Here is a 17,918-nt window from a genome sequence, read left to right as displayed (position 1 = left end):
TTAGCAGTCTTATGGCTTGGGTGTAGAAGCTGTTCAGGGTGCTGTTGGTTCCAGACTTGGTGCATTGGTACCACTTGCCGTGCGGTAGCAGAGAGAACAGTCTATGACTTCGGTGTGAGAGATTTCCAAACACAGGCCTATTGATTTCAGGGCAAATTTGACATAAAAAAAAAAATCACCATTGATCTTAAAAACGGCAATTGGAGTTGAATCTGGACAATAGTTTGACAAAGGATACAGATTTCCCTGTGGGGGAAAGCTGAGGAACAGGCTGGAGGGTGCAGCTGGCCAAGGATTCCCAGCGAGTCTTCTCACTGAAGTGGGGGAGGCATCACAATGCATACACCGTAAGTCCCAAATTGCACCCTGCTCCCTGTGTAGTGCACTACTTTTCACCAGAGACCTGTGGGGGCCCTAGTCAAAAGTAGTCCACTATAAATAGAAGGGTGCCATTCGGACATAAACAAACACTTTTGCTGAGAGGACAGCAATTCCCTATGTATTAAACAATTCAACTGATCCATCCAAACACTGTACTTACACATGTAATAAATGTAATAAAGACATGAGATTTTACAATAAGTCTATCAGATCGACATCATAGTTTGGCTGCAGGTAAAGGGCACACAGACCTAATCAGTTCCCAGGGCTCCACACCTAAAGACAGGCCACTGGAGAAACCACCAACATCAGCAATTTACACTGAGGGACAATTGAATTGACATGTATTTAATACAAGGCAGTAGCAACAAAATGCTGTGGCCAGCAGAGTAGAACGTATTGCCCTTCTATCACAATGTAGTCATTGTCCTTGGGATGCATCCCAAATGGAACCCTGTTCCCTACATAGTGCACTACTTTTGACAAGGGCTATGTTCAAAAGTAGTGCACTATATAGGGAATAGGGTGCCATTTGGGATACAAAACCTAGTGTCTGACTATGGGTACCTACCTGACTGTGGTGAGGCTGTGGACAGGCAGCAGTAGTCTAGCCATGCATGAGGCGATGTGTGTATTCATCACAGAGAGGGATTCTGCTGCTGGTGGAACAACACAGACACAGAGAGACACAGAGAGACACAGAGAGACACAGAGAGACACAGAGAGACACAGAGAGACACAGAGAGAGAGAGAGAGAGACACAGAGACAGAGAGACACAGAGAGACACAGAGACACAGAGAGAGAGAGAGAGACAGAGAGACAGAGAGACAGAGAGACAGAGAGACAGAGAGAGAGAGAGAGAGAGAGAGAGAGAGAGAGAGGATGATGTGCTCATGAGCGCCCTCTGTAGGGCCTGGGCTCGGGGTCAGGACCGGGTCATTATGAAACAGGAGCACACTGTCAGCAGACCTGCAGGCAGGAGAGGACCAGGGCCCGTATTCATAAAACTTCTCAAAGTGCTGATCAAGGATCAGTTTTGCCTTTTAGATCATAGTCACTATTCTATCCTACCCTACCCTACATGTTCTCGATATACTAAATATTCTATCCACATACTGTCCATAATGTCTCTATATCCCATCACACATTTATACTTTTATTAATTCCATTATTTTAGATTTGTGTGTACGGATGTGAATAGCTAGATATTACTGAACTTTTGGAGCTAGGAACACAAGCATTTACCTACACCCGCAATAACCTCTACTAAATATGTGTATGCGACCAATAAAATATCATTTGATGTTGAATCAGATTATTATGGACAGGGAGGACCTAATCCTAGATCAGCAGTCCTACTAAAGCTTTATGAATACAGGCCCAGGGCTGACTCAAAACTACACATTTGGTATTCCTTTTGTGTTTAGTATTATTGGGCAATGAAGGCTACTTTTGACTCAAAGAAGACCTTTGCAGTGAGGCTAAACTCAGCAGTGTGTTGTAGTGTTGAACGGGACTCTCTTCACTTTGGTGCGGCACCACTGATACAGTCAAAATGTGACCGGCCGGAAACGTGTCACGGATCTCCTCACACAGCTTGAAACTGAGCCCTGGAACAATGACAGCACAAACATTCAGCAAACTCATCATTGTCAATTATGTTATGCTGCCTAGATGACTAGACATTTCCTATCAGCATAAAGGACATTTCTCTGAAGATCGCGACTACACACCATCAGGGCCAGTTTCCCAGACAATACGTTCAGTCCTGGACTACAAAGCTATTTCAATAGAGATTCTACATTGACTGTGTTGTTTAGTCCAGGACTAGGCTTAATCTGTGTCTGTGAAACTGGCCCTTACTGTTCACTGACCTCTGTGTTGCTAACATTTATGATTGCAAATTTCAATTTACAAAAAAAAACATGAAAGTCATGAAATCTATGCAGCCTACTCAATCACTTTTTATAGCTACTGTTTACAGGCCTCCTGCGCCATATACAGCATTCCTCACTGAGTTCCCTGAATTCTTATCGGACCTTGCAGTCATAGCAGATAATATTCTAATTTTTGGTGACTTTAATATTCACATGGAAAAGTTCACAGACCCACTCCAAAAGGCTTTCGGAACCATCATCGACTCAGTGGGTTTCATACAACATGTCTCTGGACCTACTCACTGCCACAGTCATACTCTGGACCTAGTTTTGTCCCGTGGAATAAATGTTGTGGATCTTAATGTTTTTCCTCATAATCCTGGACTATCGGACCACCATTTTATTACGTTTGCAATCGCAAGAAATAATCTGCTCAGACCCCAACCAAGGATCATCAAAAGTTGTGCTATAAATTCTCGGACAACCCAAAGATTCCTAGGTGCCCTTCCAGACTCCCTCTGCCTACCCAAGGACGTCAGAGTACAAAAATCAGTTAACCTGTCTGGGCTAGGGGGCAGTATTTTCACGGCCGGATAAAAAACGTACCCTATTTAAACTGGTTACTACTCTTGCCCAGAAACGAGAATATGCATAGTATTAGTAGATTTGGATAGTAAACACTCTGAAGTTTCTAAAACTGTTTGAATGGTGTCTGTGAGTATAACAGCCCTCATATGGCAGGCAAAAACCTGAGAAAATTCCAAGCAGGAAGTGGCCTGTCTGAGAATTTGTAGTTTTTCTTTTGATTCTCTATCGAAACTACAGTATCTGTGGGGTTACGTTGCACTTTCTAAGGCTTCCATTGGCTGTCTAAAGCCTTCAGAAAGCGGATTGAGCCATCTCCTGTCTCTAGGCGGAGTATAGTAGCTCAGTTTCTCAGTGGTCTGCCTGGGGACAAAGAGATTGGATATGCGCATTCGCATGTGCACGCTGTTTTTTCTTTTCCTCTTTGAATGAATACACTATTGTCCGGTTGGAATATTATCGCTATTTTACGAGAAAAATACCATAGAAATTGATTTTAAACAGCGTTTGACATGCTTCTAAGTACGGTAATGGAACATTTTGACATTTTTTGTCTCGCGCATTACCCTTTGGATAGTGACCTGAACGCACAAACAAAAGGGAGGTATTTGGACATAACTATGGATTATTTGGAACAAAAGCAACATTTCTTGTGGAAGTAGCAGTCCTGGGAGTGCATTCTGACGAAGATTAGCAAAGGTAATACAATATTTCTAATACTAATTCTGAGTTTGCCCCGAACTTGGCCGGTGTCAAAATAGCTAGCCATGATGGCTGAGCAATGTACTCAGAATATTGAAAAATGTGCTTTCGCTGAAAATCTATTTTAAAATCTGACATAGCGATTGCATAAAAGAGTTCTGGATCTATAATTCTTAAAATAATTGTTATGTATTTTGTCAACGTTTATGATGAGCAATTTTGTAAATTCACCGGAAGTTTTTGGTGGGAATACACGTTCTGAACATCACACACCAATATAAAAAGCAGTTTTTGGATATAAATATGAACATGATTGAACAAAAAAATACATGTACTGTATAACATAATGTCCTAGGAGTGTCATCTGATGAAGATCAAAGGTTAGTGCTTCATTTAGCTGTGTTTTGGGTTTTTGTGACATATATGCTTGCTTGGAAAATGGCTGTGTGATTATTTTGGTCTATGTACTCTCCTAACATAATCTAATGTTTTGCTTTCGCTGTAAAGCCTTTTTGAAATTGGAGAATGTGGTTAGATTAACGAGAGTCTTATCTTTAAAATGGTGTAAAATAGTCGTATGTTTGAAAAATTGAAATTATTGCATTTTTGACATTTTTGTATTTCGCGCCACGCTGTTCCACTGGCTGTTGAATAGAGTGGGACGGTCACGTCCCACCTAGGTTATTAACCACCTAACTGAGGAACTCAATTTAACCTTGCGCAATAACCTAGATGCAGTCGCACCCCTAACAACAAAAAACCTTTGTCATAAGAAACTAGCTCGCTGGTATACAGAAAATACCCGAGCTCTGAAGCAAGCATCCAGAAAATTGGAACGGAAATGGCGCCACACCAAACTGATAGTCTTCCGACTAGCTTGGAAAGACAGTACCGTGCAGTATCGAAGAGCCCTCACTGCTGCTCGATCATCCTATTTTTCCAACTTAATTGAGGAAAATATGAACAAACCTACATTTCTTTTTTGATACTGCCGCAAAGCTAACTAAAAAGCAGCATTCCCCAAGAGAGGATGGCTTTCACTTCAGCAGTGATAAATTCATGAACTTCGTTGAGGAAAAGATCATGATCATTAGAAAGCAAATTACAGACTTCTCTTTAAATCTGCGTATTCCTCCAAAGCTCAGTTGTCCTGAGTCTGCACAACTCTGCCAGGACCTAGGATCAAGGGAGACACTAAAGTGTTTTAGTACTATATCTCTTGACACAATGATGAAAATAATCATGGCTGCTAAACCTTCAAGCTGCATACTGGACCCTATTCCAACTAAACTACTGAAAGAGCTGCTTCCTGTGCTTGGCCCTCCTATGTTGAACATAATAAACGGCTCTCTATCCACCGGATGTGTACCAAACTCACTAAAAGTGGCAGTAATAAAGCCTCTCTTGAAAAAGCCAAACCTTGAACCAGAAAATATTTTTAAAAACTATCAGCCTATATCGAATCTCCCATTCATCTGAAATTTTTTTGAAAAAGCTGTTGCGCAGCAACTCACTACCTTCCTGAAGACAAACAATGTATACGAAACGCTTCAGTCTGGTTTTAGACCCCATCATAGCACTGAGACTGCACTTGTGAAGGTGGTAAATGACCTTTTAATAGTGTCAGACCGAGGCTCTGCATCTGTCCTCGTGCCCCTAGACCTTAGTGCTGCTTTTGATACCATCGATCACCACATTCTTTTGGAGAGATTGGAAACCCTAATTGGTCTACACGGACAAGTTCTGGCCTGGTTTAGATCTTATCTCTCGGAAGGATATAAGTTTGTCTCTGTGGATGGTTTGTCCTCTGACAAATCTAGTGTAAATTTCGGTGTTCCTCAAGTTTCCATTTTGGGACTACTATTGTTTTCACTATATATTTTACCTATTGGTGATGTCATTCAGAAACAAAATGTTAACTTTCACTGCTATGCGGATGACACAGCTGTACATTTCGATGAAACATGGTAAAGCCCCAAAATTGCCCTCGCTGGAAGTCTGTGTTTCAGACATAAGGAAGTGGATGGCTGCAAATATTCTACTTTTAAACTCGGACAAAACAGAGATGTTCTAAGTCCCAAGAAAAAAAGAGATATTCTGTTAAATCTGACAATTAATCTTGATGGTTGTACACTCGTCTCAAATAAAACTGTGAAGGACCTCGGCGTTACTCTGGACCCTGATCTCTCTTTTGACGAACATATCAAGACTGTTTCAAGGACAGCTTTTTTCCATCTACGTAACATTGCAAAAAATCTGAGACTTTCTGTCCAAAAATGATGCAGAAAAATTAATCCATGCTTTTGTCACTTCTAGGTTAGACTACTGCAATGCTTTACTTTCCGGCTACCCGGATAAAGCACTAAATAAACTTCAGTTAGTGGTAAACACGTCTGCTAGAATCTTGACTAGAACACCCAAAAAATATACTATTACTCCAGTGCTAGCCTCTCTACACTAGCTTCCTGTTAAGGCAAGGGCTGATTTCAAGGTTCTACTGCTAACCTACAAAGCATTACATGGGCTTGCTCCTACCTATCTTTCCGATTTGGTCCTGCCGTACATACCTGCATGTACGCTACGGTCACAAGACGCAGGCCTCCTTATTGTCCCTATAATTTCTAAGCAAACAGCTGGAGGCAGGGCTTTCTCCTATAGAGCTCCATTTTTATGGAATGGTCTGCCTACCCATGTGAGAGACGCAGACTCAGTCTCAACCTTTAAGTCTTTATTGAAGACGCATCTCTTCAGTAGGTCCTATGATTGAGTGTAGTCTGGCCCAGGAGTGTGAAGGTGAACGGAAAGGCACTGGAGCAACGAACCGCCCTTGCTGTCTCTGCCTGGCCGGTTCCCCTCTCTCCACTGGGATCCTCTGCCTCTTACCCTATTACAGGGGCTGAGTCACTGGCTTACTGGTGTTCTTCCATGCCGTCCCTGGGAGGGGTGCGTCACTTGAGTGGGTTGAGTCACTGACGTGATCTTCCTGTCTGGGTTGGCGCCCCCCATGGGTTGTGCCGTGGCGGAGATCTTTGTGGGCTATACTCGGCCTTGTCTCAGGATGGTAAGTTGGTGGTTGGAGATGTCCCTCTAGTGGTGTGGGTGCTGTGCTTTGGCAAAGTGGGTGGGGTTATCTCCTGCCTGTTTGGCCCTGTCCGGGGGTATCGTCGGACGGGGCCACAGTGTCTCCCGACTCCTCCTGTCTCAGCCTCCAGTATTTATGCTGCAGTAGTTTATGTTTCGGGGGGCTAGGGTCAGTCTGTTATATCTGGAGTATTTCTCCTGTCTTATCCGGTGTCCTGTGTGAATTTAAGTATGCTCTCTCTAATTCTCTCTCTCTCTCTCTCACTCACTCTCTCTAGGAGGACCTGAGCCCTAGGACCATGCCTCAGGACTACCTGGCCTGATGACTCCTTGCTGTCCCCAGTCCCCAGCTATTAGCGCGCACCACCGCTAACTAGCTAGCCATTTCACATCGGTTACACTCACCCCCCTTTTGACCTCCTCCTTTTCCGCAGCAACCAGTGATCCGGGTCACGACACCAATGTAACAGCGCAGCTTCCGTCCCTCTCCTCGCCCCAACCTGGGCTTGAACCAGTGACCCTCTGCGCACGTCAACAACTGACACCCACGAAGCCTCGTTACCCATCGCGCCACAAAAGCCACGGCCCTTGCAGAGCAAGGGGAACTACTACTTCAAGGTCTCAGAGCGAGTGATGTCACTGATTGAAACGCTATTAGCGCGCACCACCGCTAACTAGCTAGCCATTTCACATCGGTTACACAGGCACGATTACAAGGTAGACTTAACAGTCCTGAGTGTTTATGTAAGGTATCCTTCTATGGTTGGTTTTGATAAGTTAATGGTAAGATTTAAATGAAATTGAAAGAAATCATCTTTTCCCTAGAACATACTGGAGTTGGTGCAGCTTCTGCTGGTGCTGCCCATTAGAGCCACCCAGTGTGAGCGAGGCTTCTCTTTGCAGAACTGGATTAAGAATTCGACAAGAAGCTTCCTTGGGGTCTCCAACACCGAAGACCTAATGAGGATCAGCCTGTCGAGGAGTTGGATCCCACTTCTGCCGTGGACCGCTGGCTGACCTCTAAGCATGCCAGACGGCCAACATACAGAAGCAGCTGGACAACTTATATCCTTTGCGTCTAGTAGCCATGGGTCAATGTGTGATTTTGGTGGTATGTGCTGTTGCACAGATGTGTGTCCCTTAGTACACTCACGCAGTATAAATATGTATGTAATAAATTGTTTGTTAATAAACTCTGTGTTACTTGAACATTTTTCATTGTGCTCCTAAATTTGTGTGCTTCTAAAAAAACAATATTTTGGGAAAAAGTTAGCATAGAGCCCTGGTACCACTCACAAGCTATTTAGGGATTGTTCAAGTACCCTGTTCAAGTGTGCACAGTCACTATGGTACTGAAAACTACATGCAATGATACTTTTATTCTAAATTGATCACCTGTCATTCTGCTTGCTCTGGCCTGCACCACTTGGTAATGAGCCTCCATTCCAAGCCCAGCTGGTTTCCACACTGGCCAACCTGAATCACAACTGCAGACATCAATCAGTATGGTCTTGCTGTGATCAAGCTAGCACAACTGTGCTCCGATAAACAAAACCCTTGTCACGTCCTGGCCAGTATAAGGGTTAATTAGTATTGTAGTTTGGTCAGGACGTGACAGAGGGTATTTGTTTTATGTGGTTCAGGGTGGTGTGTTTGGTTAAGGGGTGTTTGATTTAGTATTTCTGGGGTTTTGGTTTATAGTCTGTTTATGTATTTCTATGTCTAGTCTGGTGAGTGTGTTTCTATGTTGGTTAATTGGGGTTGGGACTCTCAGTTGAAGGCAGGTGTTGTCTATCTGCCTTTGATTGAGAGTCCCATATATAAGGGTGTGTTTGTGTTTGTGATTTGTGGGTGATTGTTCTGTGTTCAGCCCTAGGCTTTGCCAGACTGTTTGTTGTTCGTTCGTTTTCGTGTTTTGTTGTTTTGGAGTGTTCTTTTGATAGTTAAATAAAAGTCAAAATGAGCATACACGTACCTGCTGCATTTTGGTCCTCTTTCACCAACGACAACCGTGACAGAATCACCCACCACCAAAGGACCAAGCAGCAGAGGAAGGAGCAGAGGGAATTTGGATTGGATACATGGAGGAAATGGAGCAAAGACCGGGAATGCTACCGAGGAACACGACTGGCGATTAAACCCGAGAGGCAACTCCAAGAAAAAATTTTTGGGGGGCATATGGGTAGTTTGGCGGGGCAAGTTTGGAGCCCCAGGCCAAATCCCCGGACTGTTTCTCGGAGGCCAGTTAATGGACAGGTCTTATGCTTCGGGGTAATGGGTGTTATGGCAAGGCCAAGTGTTTTTAGGCCAGTACGCGCTATACCAGCGCCCCGCAGTTACCAGGGGGTAGTAGGCATTCAGCCAGAAAGGGCGATGCCAGGTTTAAGCTCGAGACCGCCAGTAAGCCTCCATGGTCCTATATATCCTGTTCCCGCTCCACGCACTAGCCTAGAGGTGCGTGTTCCCAAGCTGGCATATCCGGTACCAGCACCACGCACCAGGATTATAGTGCGTCAGCCCGCCAGTCAACAGTCACCGGAGCTTCCCGCCAGTCAACAGTCACCGGAGCTTCCCGCCAGTCAACAGTCGTCGGAGCTGCCCGCCAGTCAACAGTCGTCGGAGCTGCCCGCCAGTCAACAGTCGTCGGAGCTGCCCGCCAGTCAACAGTCGTCGGAGCTGCCCGCGAGTCAACAGTCGTCGGAGCTGCCCGCGAGTCAACAGTCGTCGGAGCTGCCCGCCAGTCAACAGTCATCGGAGCTGCCCGCCAGTCAACAGTCGTCGGAGCTGCCCGCCAGTCAACAGTCGCCGGAGTGGTCAGACTGCGCTGAACTGCCGGAGTGGCCAGACTGCGCTGAACTGCCAAAGTGGCCAGACTGCGCTGAACTGCCGGAGTGGCCAGACTGCGCTGAACTGCCGGAGTGGCCAGACTGCGCTGAACTGCCGGAGTGGCCAGACTGCGCTGAACTGCCGGAGTGGCCAGACTGCCCTGAACTGCCGGAGTGGCCAGACTGCCCTGAACTGCCGGAGTGGCCAGACTGCGCTGAACTGCCGGAGTGGCCAGACTGCGCTGAACTGCCGGAGTGGCCAGACTGCGCTGAACTGCCGGAGTGGCCAGACTGCGCTGAACTGCCGGAGTGGCCAGACTGCGCTGAACTGCCGGAGTGGCCAGACTGCCCTGAACTGCCGGAGTGGCCAGACTGCCCTGAACTGCCGGAGTTGCCAGACTGCCCAGACTGTCCCGAGTTGCCAGACTGCCCAGACTGTCCCGAGTTGCCAGACTGCCCAGACTGTCCCGAGTTGCCAGACTGCCCAGACTGTCCCGAGTTGCCAGACTGCCCCGAGTGCCCCGAACTGCCAGAGTGGCCCGACTGCCGGGAAAGGCCTGAACCGGAGCCACCTCCTGATATAGGTGGGTTGGGGAGGGGGGGTGTAGCACAGTGCCGTCGTTGACGGCAGCCACCCTCCCTTCCCTCCCTTTAGTAGAGGGGAAATTTTGTTTTGTTGTTTGGGGTTGTTTTGTTTTTGTTTTGTTTTTTTGTTTTAAAGGTGCTTCCGGGGTTAGCACCTTTAAGGGGGGGGTACTGTCACGTCCTGGCCAGTATAAGGGTTAATTAGTTTTGTAGTTTGGTCAGGACGTGACAGAGGGTATTTGTTTTATGTGGTTCAGGGTGGTGTGTTTGGTTAAGGGGTGTTTGATTTAGTATTTCCGGGGTTTTGGTTTATAGTCTGTTTATGTATTTCTATGTCTAGTCTGTCACGTACCTGCTGCATTTTGGTCCTCTTTCACCGACGACAACCGTGACAACCCTAGCTAGTCAAATCACGAGGAACATCCTTTTTTTCTCTACATAAACATTGAGCTTGTATGGTAACTAGCTATGTCAAGTAACTAACTGAATATCTATCACATTAGACTTGTATCACACATAACTAGCTAAACATGAACGTAGGCTACCTACAAACAGTGGGGGGGCTGAAAAGATGGCGGCGAGTGCAGACGAGATTTCAGCTTGCTCTGAGTAACCTTACATTTAAGCAAGTTTGAGAGGGATGAAAGTTAACGGAACTTGGCTTATAGTAAACACAATAGAGAATAACGCTTAATTGACCGGTAATTTGATCTGAAACTTTGAGAAATGGAAGAAAAAAATGCGCGTAAGAGCAAAGGGAGGAGAAGGCAGTTGCTAGCTGAGCACTCAAACATTGGAGAAGAACCGCCACCTGACTCCTCGGGAGAAGAAATGGAGGATTCTGGACATTCGGTTGATTCTGAAAATGCAGTCAATAGTCCTGCACCCAAAAAGACACAGAAATAATTGTCTTTGCGCTAACTACAGGTCAGCATAATCGATGCTGTCTCTGCAAAGATAAACGAAAGAGCCGATGGTCTGGAGATAATGATACGTGAAAACACATAAAAAATAGTTGACCTCGAGACCTCTCTGAATAATGCATACAAGAGTATCGAAGAGCTTAAACTTGCAAACACTGCTACGTCTGAGAAATGCACTGCTCAGGAGAAGACCACGCGACACCGGAGAAGGTGGGGGCTATGGCTTTACGGTGTCCCCGAGGACCAGGATGAGAATGTGAAGCGCTTAGTAAGAGACATCTGTAACCGTGTGGCACCGGACTTCCCCGATGGATATATGGATATGGATATGGCTGTGGATGTCGCTCATCGTATTGGGAAGAAACAAGATGCCATCGTCAGCCGCTCGATCATCATCCAGTTTGTTTTTCGCACAGCGAGAGATGCAGTTTGGAAGAAAGCAAAGGAAAGCGCCTTTCTGAAAGAGAGAACTTAGATTCGGTGAGGACTTGACTGCAGCAGACAAGGCAGCAAATGAAAAATTGTGGCCTCTTGTACAACAAGCCCGAAATCAAGGAAAGGGTAGATACTACAGCGGAATCAGAGCCTTTTTCGCCAACGGAAAAGAAATACGACCGGGGTGATTTATTCTGTTGGTAGGTTTACAAGGTAGCTCCTTCCCCACTGCAAACTGAACGTTCTAGTTTTGAAATATGGTGTTACTGTTTTACAAGTTAAGACTTCTGTTAATACATATATGAATCAACTTTTTATAGAGGGTGAAGTTGAGATTGCATAGGATTTTTCTTTCTATTCTATAGATATGGACTTGAAGTTTAAGTCAATCAATGCCAGGGGGATACGAAACCTGTTGAAGAGAAAAGCTTTTTTTTTGTTTTGTAAGGCCTGGAACGCAGATCTTGTATTCATTCAATAAACACATTCATGCAAAGAGGACAAGAATTATTGGAAAAATCAGTGGGGGAATTTCATTTTTTTGGGCCCACGGGACTAATCATTCAACTGGGGTTGCAATTTTAGCACACAATTAAAAAGGGAAATTTTTGTTTAATCAAATGGACTCCAATGGACATTGGCTAGTAGCGGTCATCAACCACATGGACAGATTATTTGTGTTGTGTAATATATATGGATACTGTTCTAGTCCTCCAAATAACTTACTTCTAGAGGAAATTGAAGAAATTCTTAAAAATCTTCTGAGAAAATGTCCATCCAGTCAGATTATAGTTGGTGGAGATTTTAATATGGTTTATTCTAATGAGACTGATAGATTGCTTCATAGGCCTAACATTGGTGTGAACAAGTTGGTGAATTTCTGCCACAACCTGGACTTAATTGACTTATGGAGAGTAAAAAACCCTGGAGAGATACAATACACATGGAGTAATAGAGATCGTTCTTTACAATCAAGAATTGATTTGTGGGTGATTACCTCTACAGTGTTGGGCTCAAGACTAGAGGTTAAAATACTGCCTGCAGTCCTGACGGATCATAAAGTCATATGGTTGACTGTAAGAATGTGCAGTAATGATGGTAAGAAATACTCTGGTGGTTACTGGAAATTAAATAACTCATTGTTATTGCATGATGATTTAAAAAATGTGATTAAGAATCTAATTTCTGTTTACTGGAGTTTAGCTACATCTAATGCAGAATATGAGAAATATTGGCAACTGCTGAAATTTAAAATCCGCTCAGCCTGTATTACTTATGGAAAACGGCTTGCTTTAAGAAGGAGATGTGAGGTAGCTGAACTCTCTAAGACAATTGCCGACATCACAGAGATTGAGCATCTTGATTTTAATGAGAAAGCTAAATTGGAATGATTTACAGAATCAACTAGTGTCACGACTCCTACCGAGGGTGGCTCCTCTCCCTGTTCGGGTGGCGCTCGGCGGTCGTCGTCACCGGCCTACTAGCTGCCACCGATCCCCTTTTCCTTTTATGTTGGTTTTGCCTTAATTTGTTGCACCTGTTGTCTATTAGGTTAATTAGCTGGGCTATTTAAGCCCGTCTTCCCGCCTGTTCTGTGTGCGGGCTTGTTGGTTCTTTTCCACTGTGTTGTGTGTAGTGGATTGTATTTTGGGACCTTGTGTTTTGGTATGCCCTGCTGTTTTGGGTGATTACTCTTTTGTGGTGCGTAATAAAGAGCACTGTACTGAACGTTTCTGCTTCCTACGCCTGACTCCACACCCACGATGCCCAAACATTACAACTAGATACATTGTATGAGGAAAAGGCTAGAGGAGCTTTCATAAGATCCAGAAAACAATGGCTTGAAAAAGGCGAAAAGAACAGTAGATACTTTTTTAATTTGGAAAAGAGGAGAGGGGAACTCAACACACTTCGGAAATGTAAGATTAACGGGGTTACCACTGAGGATAGATAGTTGTTATCAGACTTTACCACTAAGTTTTATGAGAATCTTTACTCCTTAGATAACAATTTGAGTGACTCTAAGGATCTCCTTGATTCTATAGAGAATGTTAATTCGGTTAGTGAAGAATTCAATCAGTCTTGTTGCCAAGATATATCCATTATGGACATCCAGTACGGGGTTGCTCAGTTAAAAAATAACAAATCTCCAGGTTGTGATGGATTAACCTCTGAATTTAACAAATCCTTCTTTGAAGAAATAGCACCTTTTTTACTTGAAACCTTTAAGGAGGCTATAAAGAAGGGAGAACTACCTGCCTCTGAAACAAAGGGTTATTACTCTTATACCTAAACCACTCAAGGATCTCTTAAATATTGATAATTGGCGTCCAATCACACTCCTTAATAACGACTACAAAATTATAGCCTTAATCTTTGCAAAAAGGTTAAAGTCTTGCTTAAATGATCTGATTGATGAATGTCAATCAGGGTTTATGAAAGGGTGCCATATATCTAATAATCTGAGGCTGTTGTTAGACTTGGTTGAGTATTGTGATCTATTAGATGACTTCCCTGTTATCCTATTTTTGGATTTTCAGAAAGTCATAATTTTATTTTTGAATATCTTAAGCATTTGAAATGTTGTCGTTTTTTTGTTGATGCTATTAGAACTGCATAATGGTGGCAATAGCTGTATCAAACTCTGTCATGGAACATCCTCAAGGTTTAACATTTACAAAGGAATACGACAAGGTTGTCCAATTTCACCTTTTTATTTTTTGTTAGTATCTCAAATGTTATGCTCATTAGTTCATAAAAGTCCATTTGAAGGCATTACATTCCAGGCCAGAGAGATCAAAATATCCCAACTGGCGGGTGACACCTCACTTTTTTTGAAATGTGTCTCAAGCTAGATTAGCATTGGATATCGTGAAGCAGTTCTCCAAAATCTCAGGTTTGGCATTAAATATTTCCAAATGTGAGATGTTTGTTTTGAAAGGAGCTGTCAATCCAGCAGATTGTAACATCTCTGAAAAAGATACTGTAACCTACCTCGGTGTAAAGATCACCAAAAATCTTAAGGCTATGAATGATCTTAATTTGAACCCTGTAACTGAATCTGTCAAAAAAAAATTGTCCTCATGGTTAGGGAGGGATTTAAGTCTTCAAGGAAGGATGCTTTTATCCAAAGCTGAGGGGCTATCTCGTGCATCCTTGTGCATCCTATCTTTTTTCATCTATTGCCATTCCCAAATCCACTTGCTGTTCCTTTAGATAGGCTTTTGTACAACTTCATATTGAAAAACAAGCCACATAAGATAAAGAGATGTTATCACCAACAGGGTTTGTGATGGTGGTCTAAATGTCTTAGATTTCACTCTCTTTAATCAGATATCAAAGGCCAACTGGATTAAAAGGTACATAAAAAATCCTCATAGTTTCTGGAATATTATACCTCATTTTGTTTTTCAGAAGTTCAGAGGGCTTAATTTTTTACTACAATGTCCATATATTGTGGGTAAACTTCCTGTGAAACTGGCAGATTTTCACAAGCAGGCTTTAATGTGCTGGGCTTTGTTGTATAAACACCACTTTTCTCCTCATAAATGTTTTATATGGAACAATGGGTCGATATATAGAAACAAGATGTTATTTAACCATAAATGGTTCTTGAAAAACATTGTCCTTGTCAGCCAATTAATTAATATTAGTGGGAATCTATTTACATGGAGAGAATTTATGGAAAGATACAACTTTGAGGTTTCAAGCAAGGAATATGACACTGTTATTAAAGCTATACCTAGTGGGATAAAAACTTTACTTCAGAATAATACATATTTTGGAATATCTCCGATTGTAAGCGATATTCAGGTGAATGGCATTGGTCTACTACATACGAAATTCAACAATCGTTTATTAAGGGATATTTTCTACAGGAAGTCTATTCCCTCTGCGATATTTTGTTGGGCTTCATCGTTTGATGTAAACTGGCGCCGTGCTTGGCTCACTCCACACAAATTTATGGTGACCAATAAAGTAAAGGAGATCTCCTTTAAGATAATCCATAGATTCTATCCGTGTAATAGCTTGATTTCTAAATATATACTTGATGTTAGGAGTGAATGCAGTTTTTGTGAACTAGAAACTGAATCTATTGAACACTTATTCTGTAATTGTTTATATAGTGAAGTGTTCTGGACTGATGTAAAAATATATCTTGGCCTCAAATTGCACACAACCATTGAAATTTATAAGTTTGACATATTATTTTACTACACTGATTCCACAATTGAACGTGAGTATGTCATAAATCTCTTTATTTTATTAGGAAAATATTTCATGCACAAATCAAAATGTATGAAGAAAAATACCCTTTTCTTAATTTTTTTATCTGATTTGGAAAACTATTTAGAGTCTTTAAAACGTATACAAAACAAAATGTCAAAGAAATGTATTCGCTATATGTCTGTATTTGATTTGATATTGTGGAATAGTTTTATTTTATTTTTTTCTCATTTCTTTGGAATCCCTCTGGCTGTTATGTTTATGTTTTGCATGTTACTGTTAAAATATTTTTTTTTAATAAAAAAATTAAAGTAAAAAAAGAAAAATAAACTGTGGGGTGTTTGTAACTGTCACGTCCTGACCAGCAGAGGGAGTAGTTGTTTAGTATTTTGGTCAGGACGTGGCAGCGGGATGTTTGTTTTGTATGGTGGGGGTTTTGTGTGTGTTGTAGAGGGGTGTTTGATTTATGTGTTCCTGGGTTTTGGGTGTATGTTCTAGGTTAGTATGTTCTAGGTTGTATTTCTGCATTCTGTCTAGTTTAGGTTTTCTATGTTTAGGTTTGGGTGCTGGACTCTCAATTGGAGGCAGGTGTTTCTCGTTGCCTCTGATTGAAAGTCCTATATATGGGTAATTGTTTGGTGTAGTGTTGTGTGAGATTGTTCTTGTTTTGCATGTGTGAGAATGACAAGACTGTTTTGTTGTTTGTGCGTTCTTTGTTTGTTATTTTGGTGTTCTCTTGATTTAAAAAATATCAAGATGAGCATCCACATTCCTGCTGCGTTTTGGTCCTCCATTCCCGATGACAACTGTTACAGTTACAAACAATCCGAGCGCCAGGTGATAAACATTAGCTTCGTTCCACAAGCAGAACTTCCAGACACTTGGACGTTGCCAGTCTGCACGTTATTACCAAGCTAGATAGTTGGTGGGAAACAGTGGGAAAGCTAAAAATACATTTAAAAAACTATATTTTATCATCATGATGGAATGTCGAGAGGGGAGGAGTCGCCGTTGTAGCACGGCATTTCTAGCAATTTAGCTAGGTAGCCATTGTCAAAAGAAAATATAACGTTAGCCAACAAAATTGTGCAACCTAGCTAGAAATTACATGTTTAGCTAGCTCTTTATTTTTAGAATACCTCACCAAATTGAGTAGTAATCACAACTTTGCACCGCTTTTCTGATTAATAGGCTAGGTACTTACAGTTAGCTAGCTAGGTACAATTTCGAACCCGAATACCCCGTGTGGATTTGACGTCGGTAGTGCTTGATGTTTTTCAGCCAAGACGAGAGCTGGAGCTGTTTGTTATACTACTACAAAATTACTACTACTACTACTACTACACTACTACTACTACTACTACTACTACACTACTACTACTGCTACTACTACTACTCCATTACTACTGCTACTACTACTCCATTACTACTGCTACTACTACTACTGCTACTACTACTACTACTCCATTACTACTACTACAGTACTGCTGGCCAGTCTTCTCTCACCTTCTCCTGCAGGCGTTCCATCATGGCTGCAAGGTGGGCCTCCAGGTTCTCCTTGATTTGCTCCATCTTCATGGTGAGCTTCTCCTCTGCCATTTTGCTGAAGTTGCTGTTCTCTTCCATGGCCTTGAGCAGCACATCCCTCTCATGCTCCCTCTTCTCTGCCAGGGCCCTCAGCACCTGGGCCTCCTGGGACTGGACCACAGAGAGACCATGGATGTAACCATAGAGTTGGCATCACTAGAATGGTCAAAGCACCTCAGACCACAGTAATTTGACTGGTACATTCAATATGGCTGCCGATCCATCCACCACGGAATATGAACTTAAATGGGACAGCTGTTCTGTTGATTCTAATTATATGGATATTAATTATTATATCAACATGCGGGGCCCTGGGGTTGCCTACTCAAAGATCTAGAATTATATACACTCTAAGGAAAAAAAGGTGCTATCAGACAGCAGACATTTTGGTTGCGGGTAGAACCACGGAACCAAAAAGGGTTCTACTAAGGGGACAGCCGAAGAACACTTTTGGGATCTTTTTCTTAGTGTACTGCAGTTTTATCATTCTGGTTCTATAGTTCTACTACTCACCCTCCTCCGGTCCTCAGCTGCCTCCAATTTCTTCTGGATGTCCTCTAGGGACACCTCCCTCTTGGGGGGTGAAGTGATGCTGTGGGCCGCATCTGACACCGGGGAGGGGGGCTTCAGAATCACCTCAAAGGCTTGGCCCGACGCCCGCTTGTTGATTGGCTTCACCCCCATGTCTGAAAACAAGTGAAAAAGTTTA

At 43.0% G+C, this 17,918-nt stretch overlaps 1 protein-coding gene across 2 annotated transcripts; it reads right to left on the bottom strand.

The window, feature by feature from the left end:
- Positions 1 to 1,013: 1,013 nt before the first annotated feature.
- LOC115187685 (stathmin-2-like) lies at positions 1,014 to 17,918 on the bottom strand. 2 transcript variants are annotated; one of them, XM_029746681.1, is made up of 3 exons: positions 17,723 to 17,918; positions 17,129 to 17,320; positions 1,014 to 1,037 (listed from the first exon to the last, which is right to left on the bottom strand). In XM_029746681.1, the coding sequence occupies exons 1-3, from the start codon at positions 17,891 to 17,893 to the stop codon at positions 1,020 to 1,022; spliced, it is 381 nt and encodes a 126-aa protein (XP_029602541.1). In that variant the 5' UTR covers positions 17,894 to 17,918; the 3' UTR covers positions 1,014 to 1,019. The 2 variants fall into 2 exon arrangements, with proteins under 2 accessions (XP_029602541.1, XP_029602540.1); XM_029746680.1 differs by lacking the exon at positions 1,014 to 1,037 and having other exon boundaries at positions 17,080 to 17,320.

The sequence above is a fragment of the Salmo trutta genome, unplaced genomic scaffold (assembly GCF_901001165.1).
Source record: "Salmo trutta unplaced genomic scaffold, fSalTru1.1, whole genome shotgun sequence".
NCBI lineage: Eukaryota > Metazoa > Chordata > Actinopteri > Salmoniformes > Salmonidae > Salmo > Salmo trutta.
This window is presented reverse-complemented; position numbering and strand designations above follow the sequence as displayed.

Coding starts and splice junctions, on each gene's coding strand:
- LOC115187685 (XM_029746680.1), bottom strand. CDS start 17,893: ATGGGGGTGAAGCCAATCAACAAGCGGGCGTCGGGCCAAGCCTTTGAG. Junction 17,321..17,722: donor CAGCTGAGGACCGGAGGAGG/GTGAGTAGTAGA, acceptor TCTGTGGTCCAG/TCCCAGGAGGCCCAGGTGCT.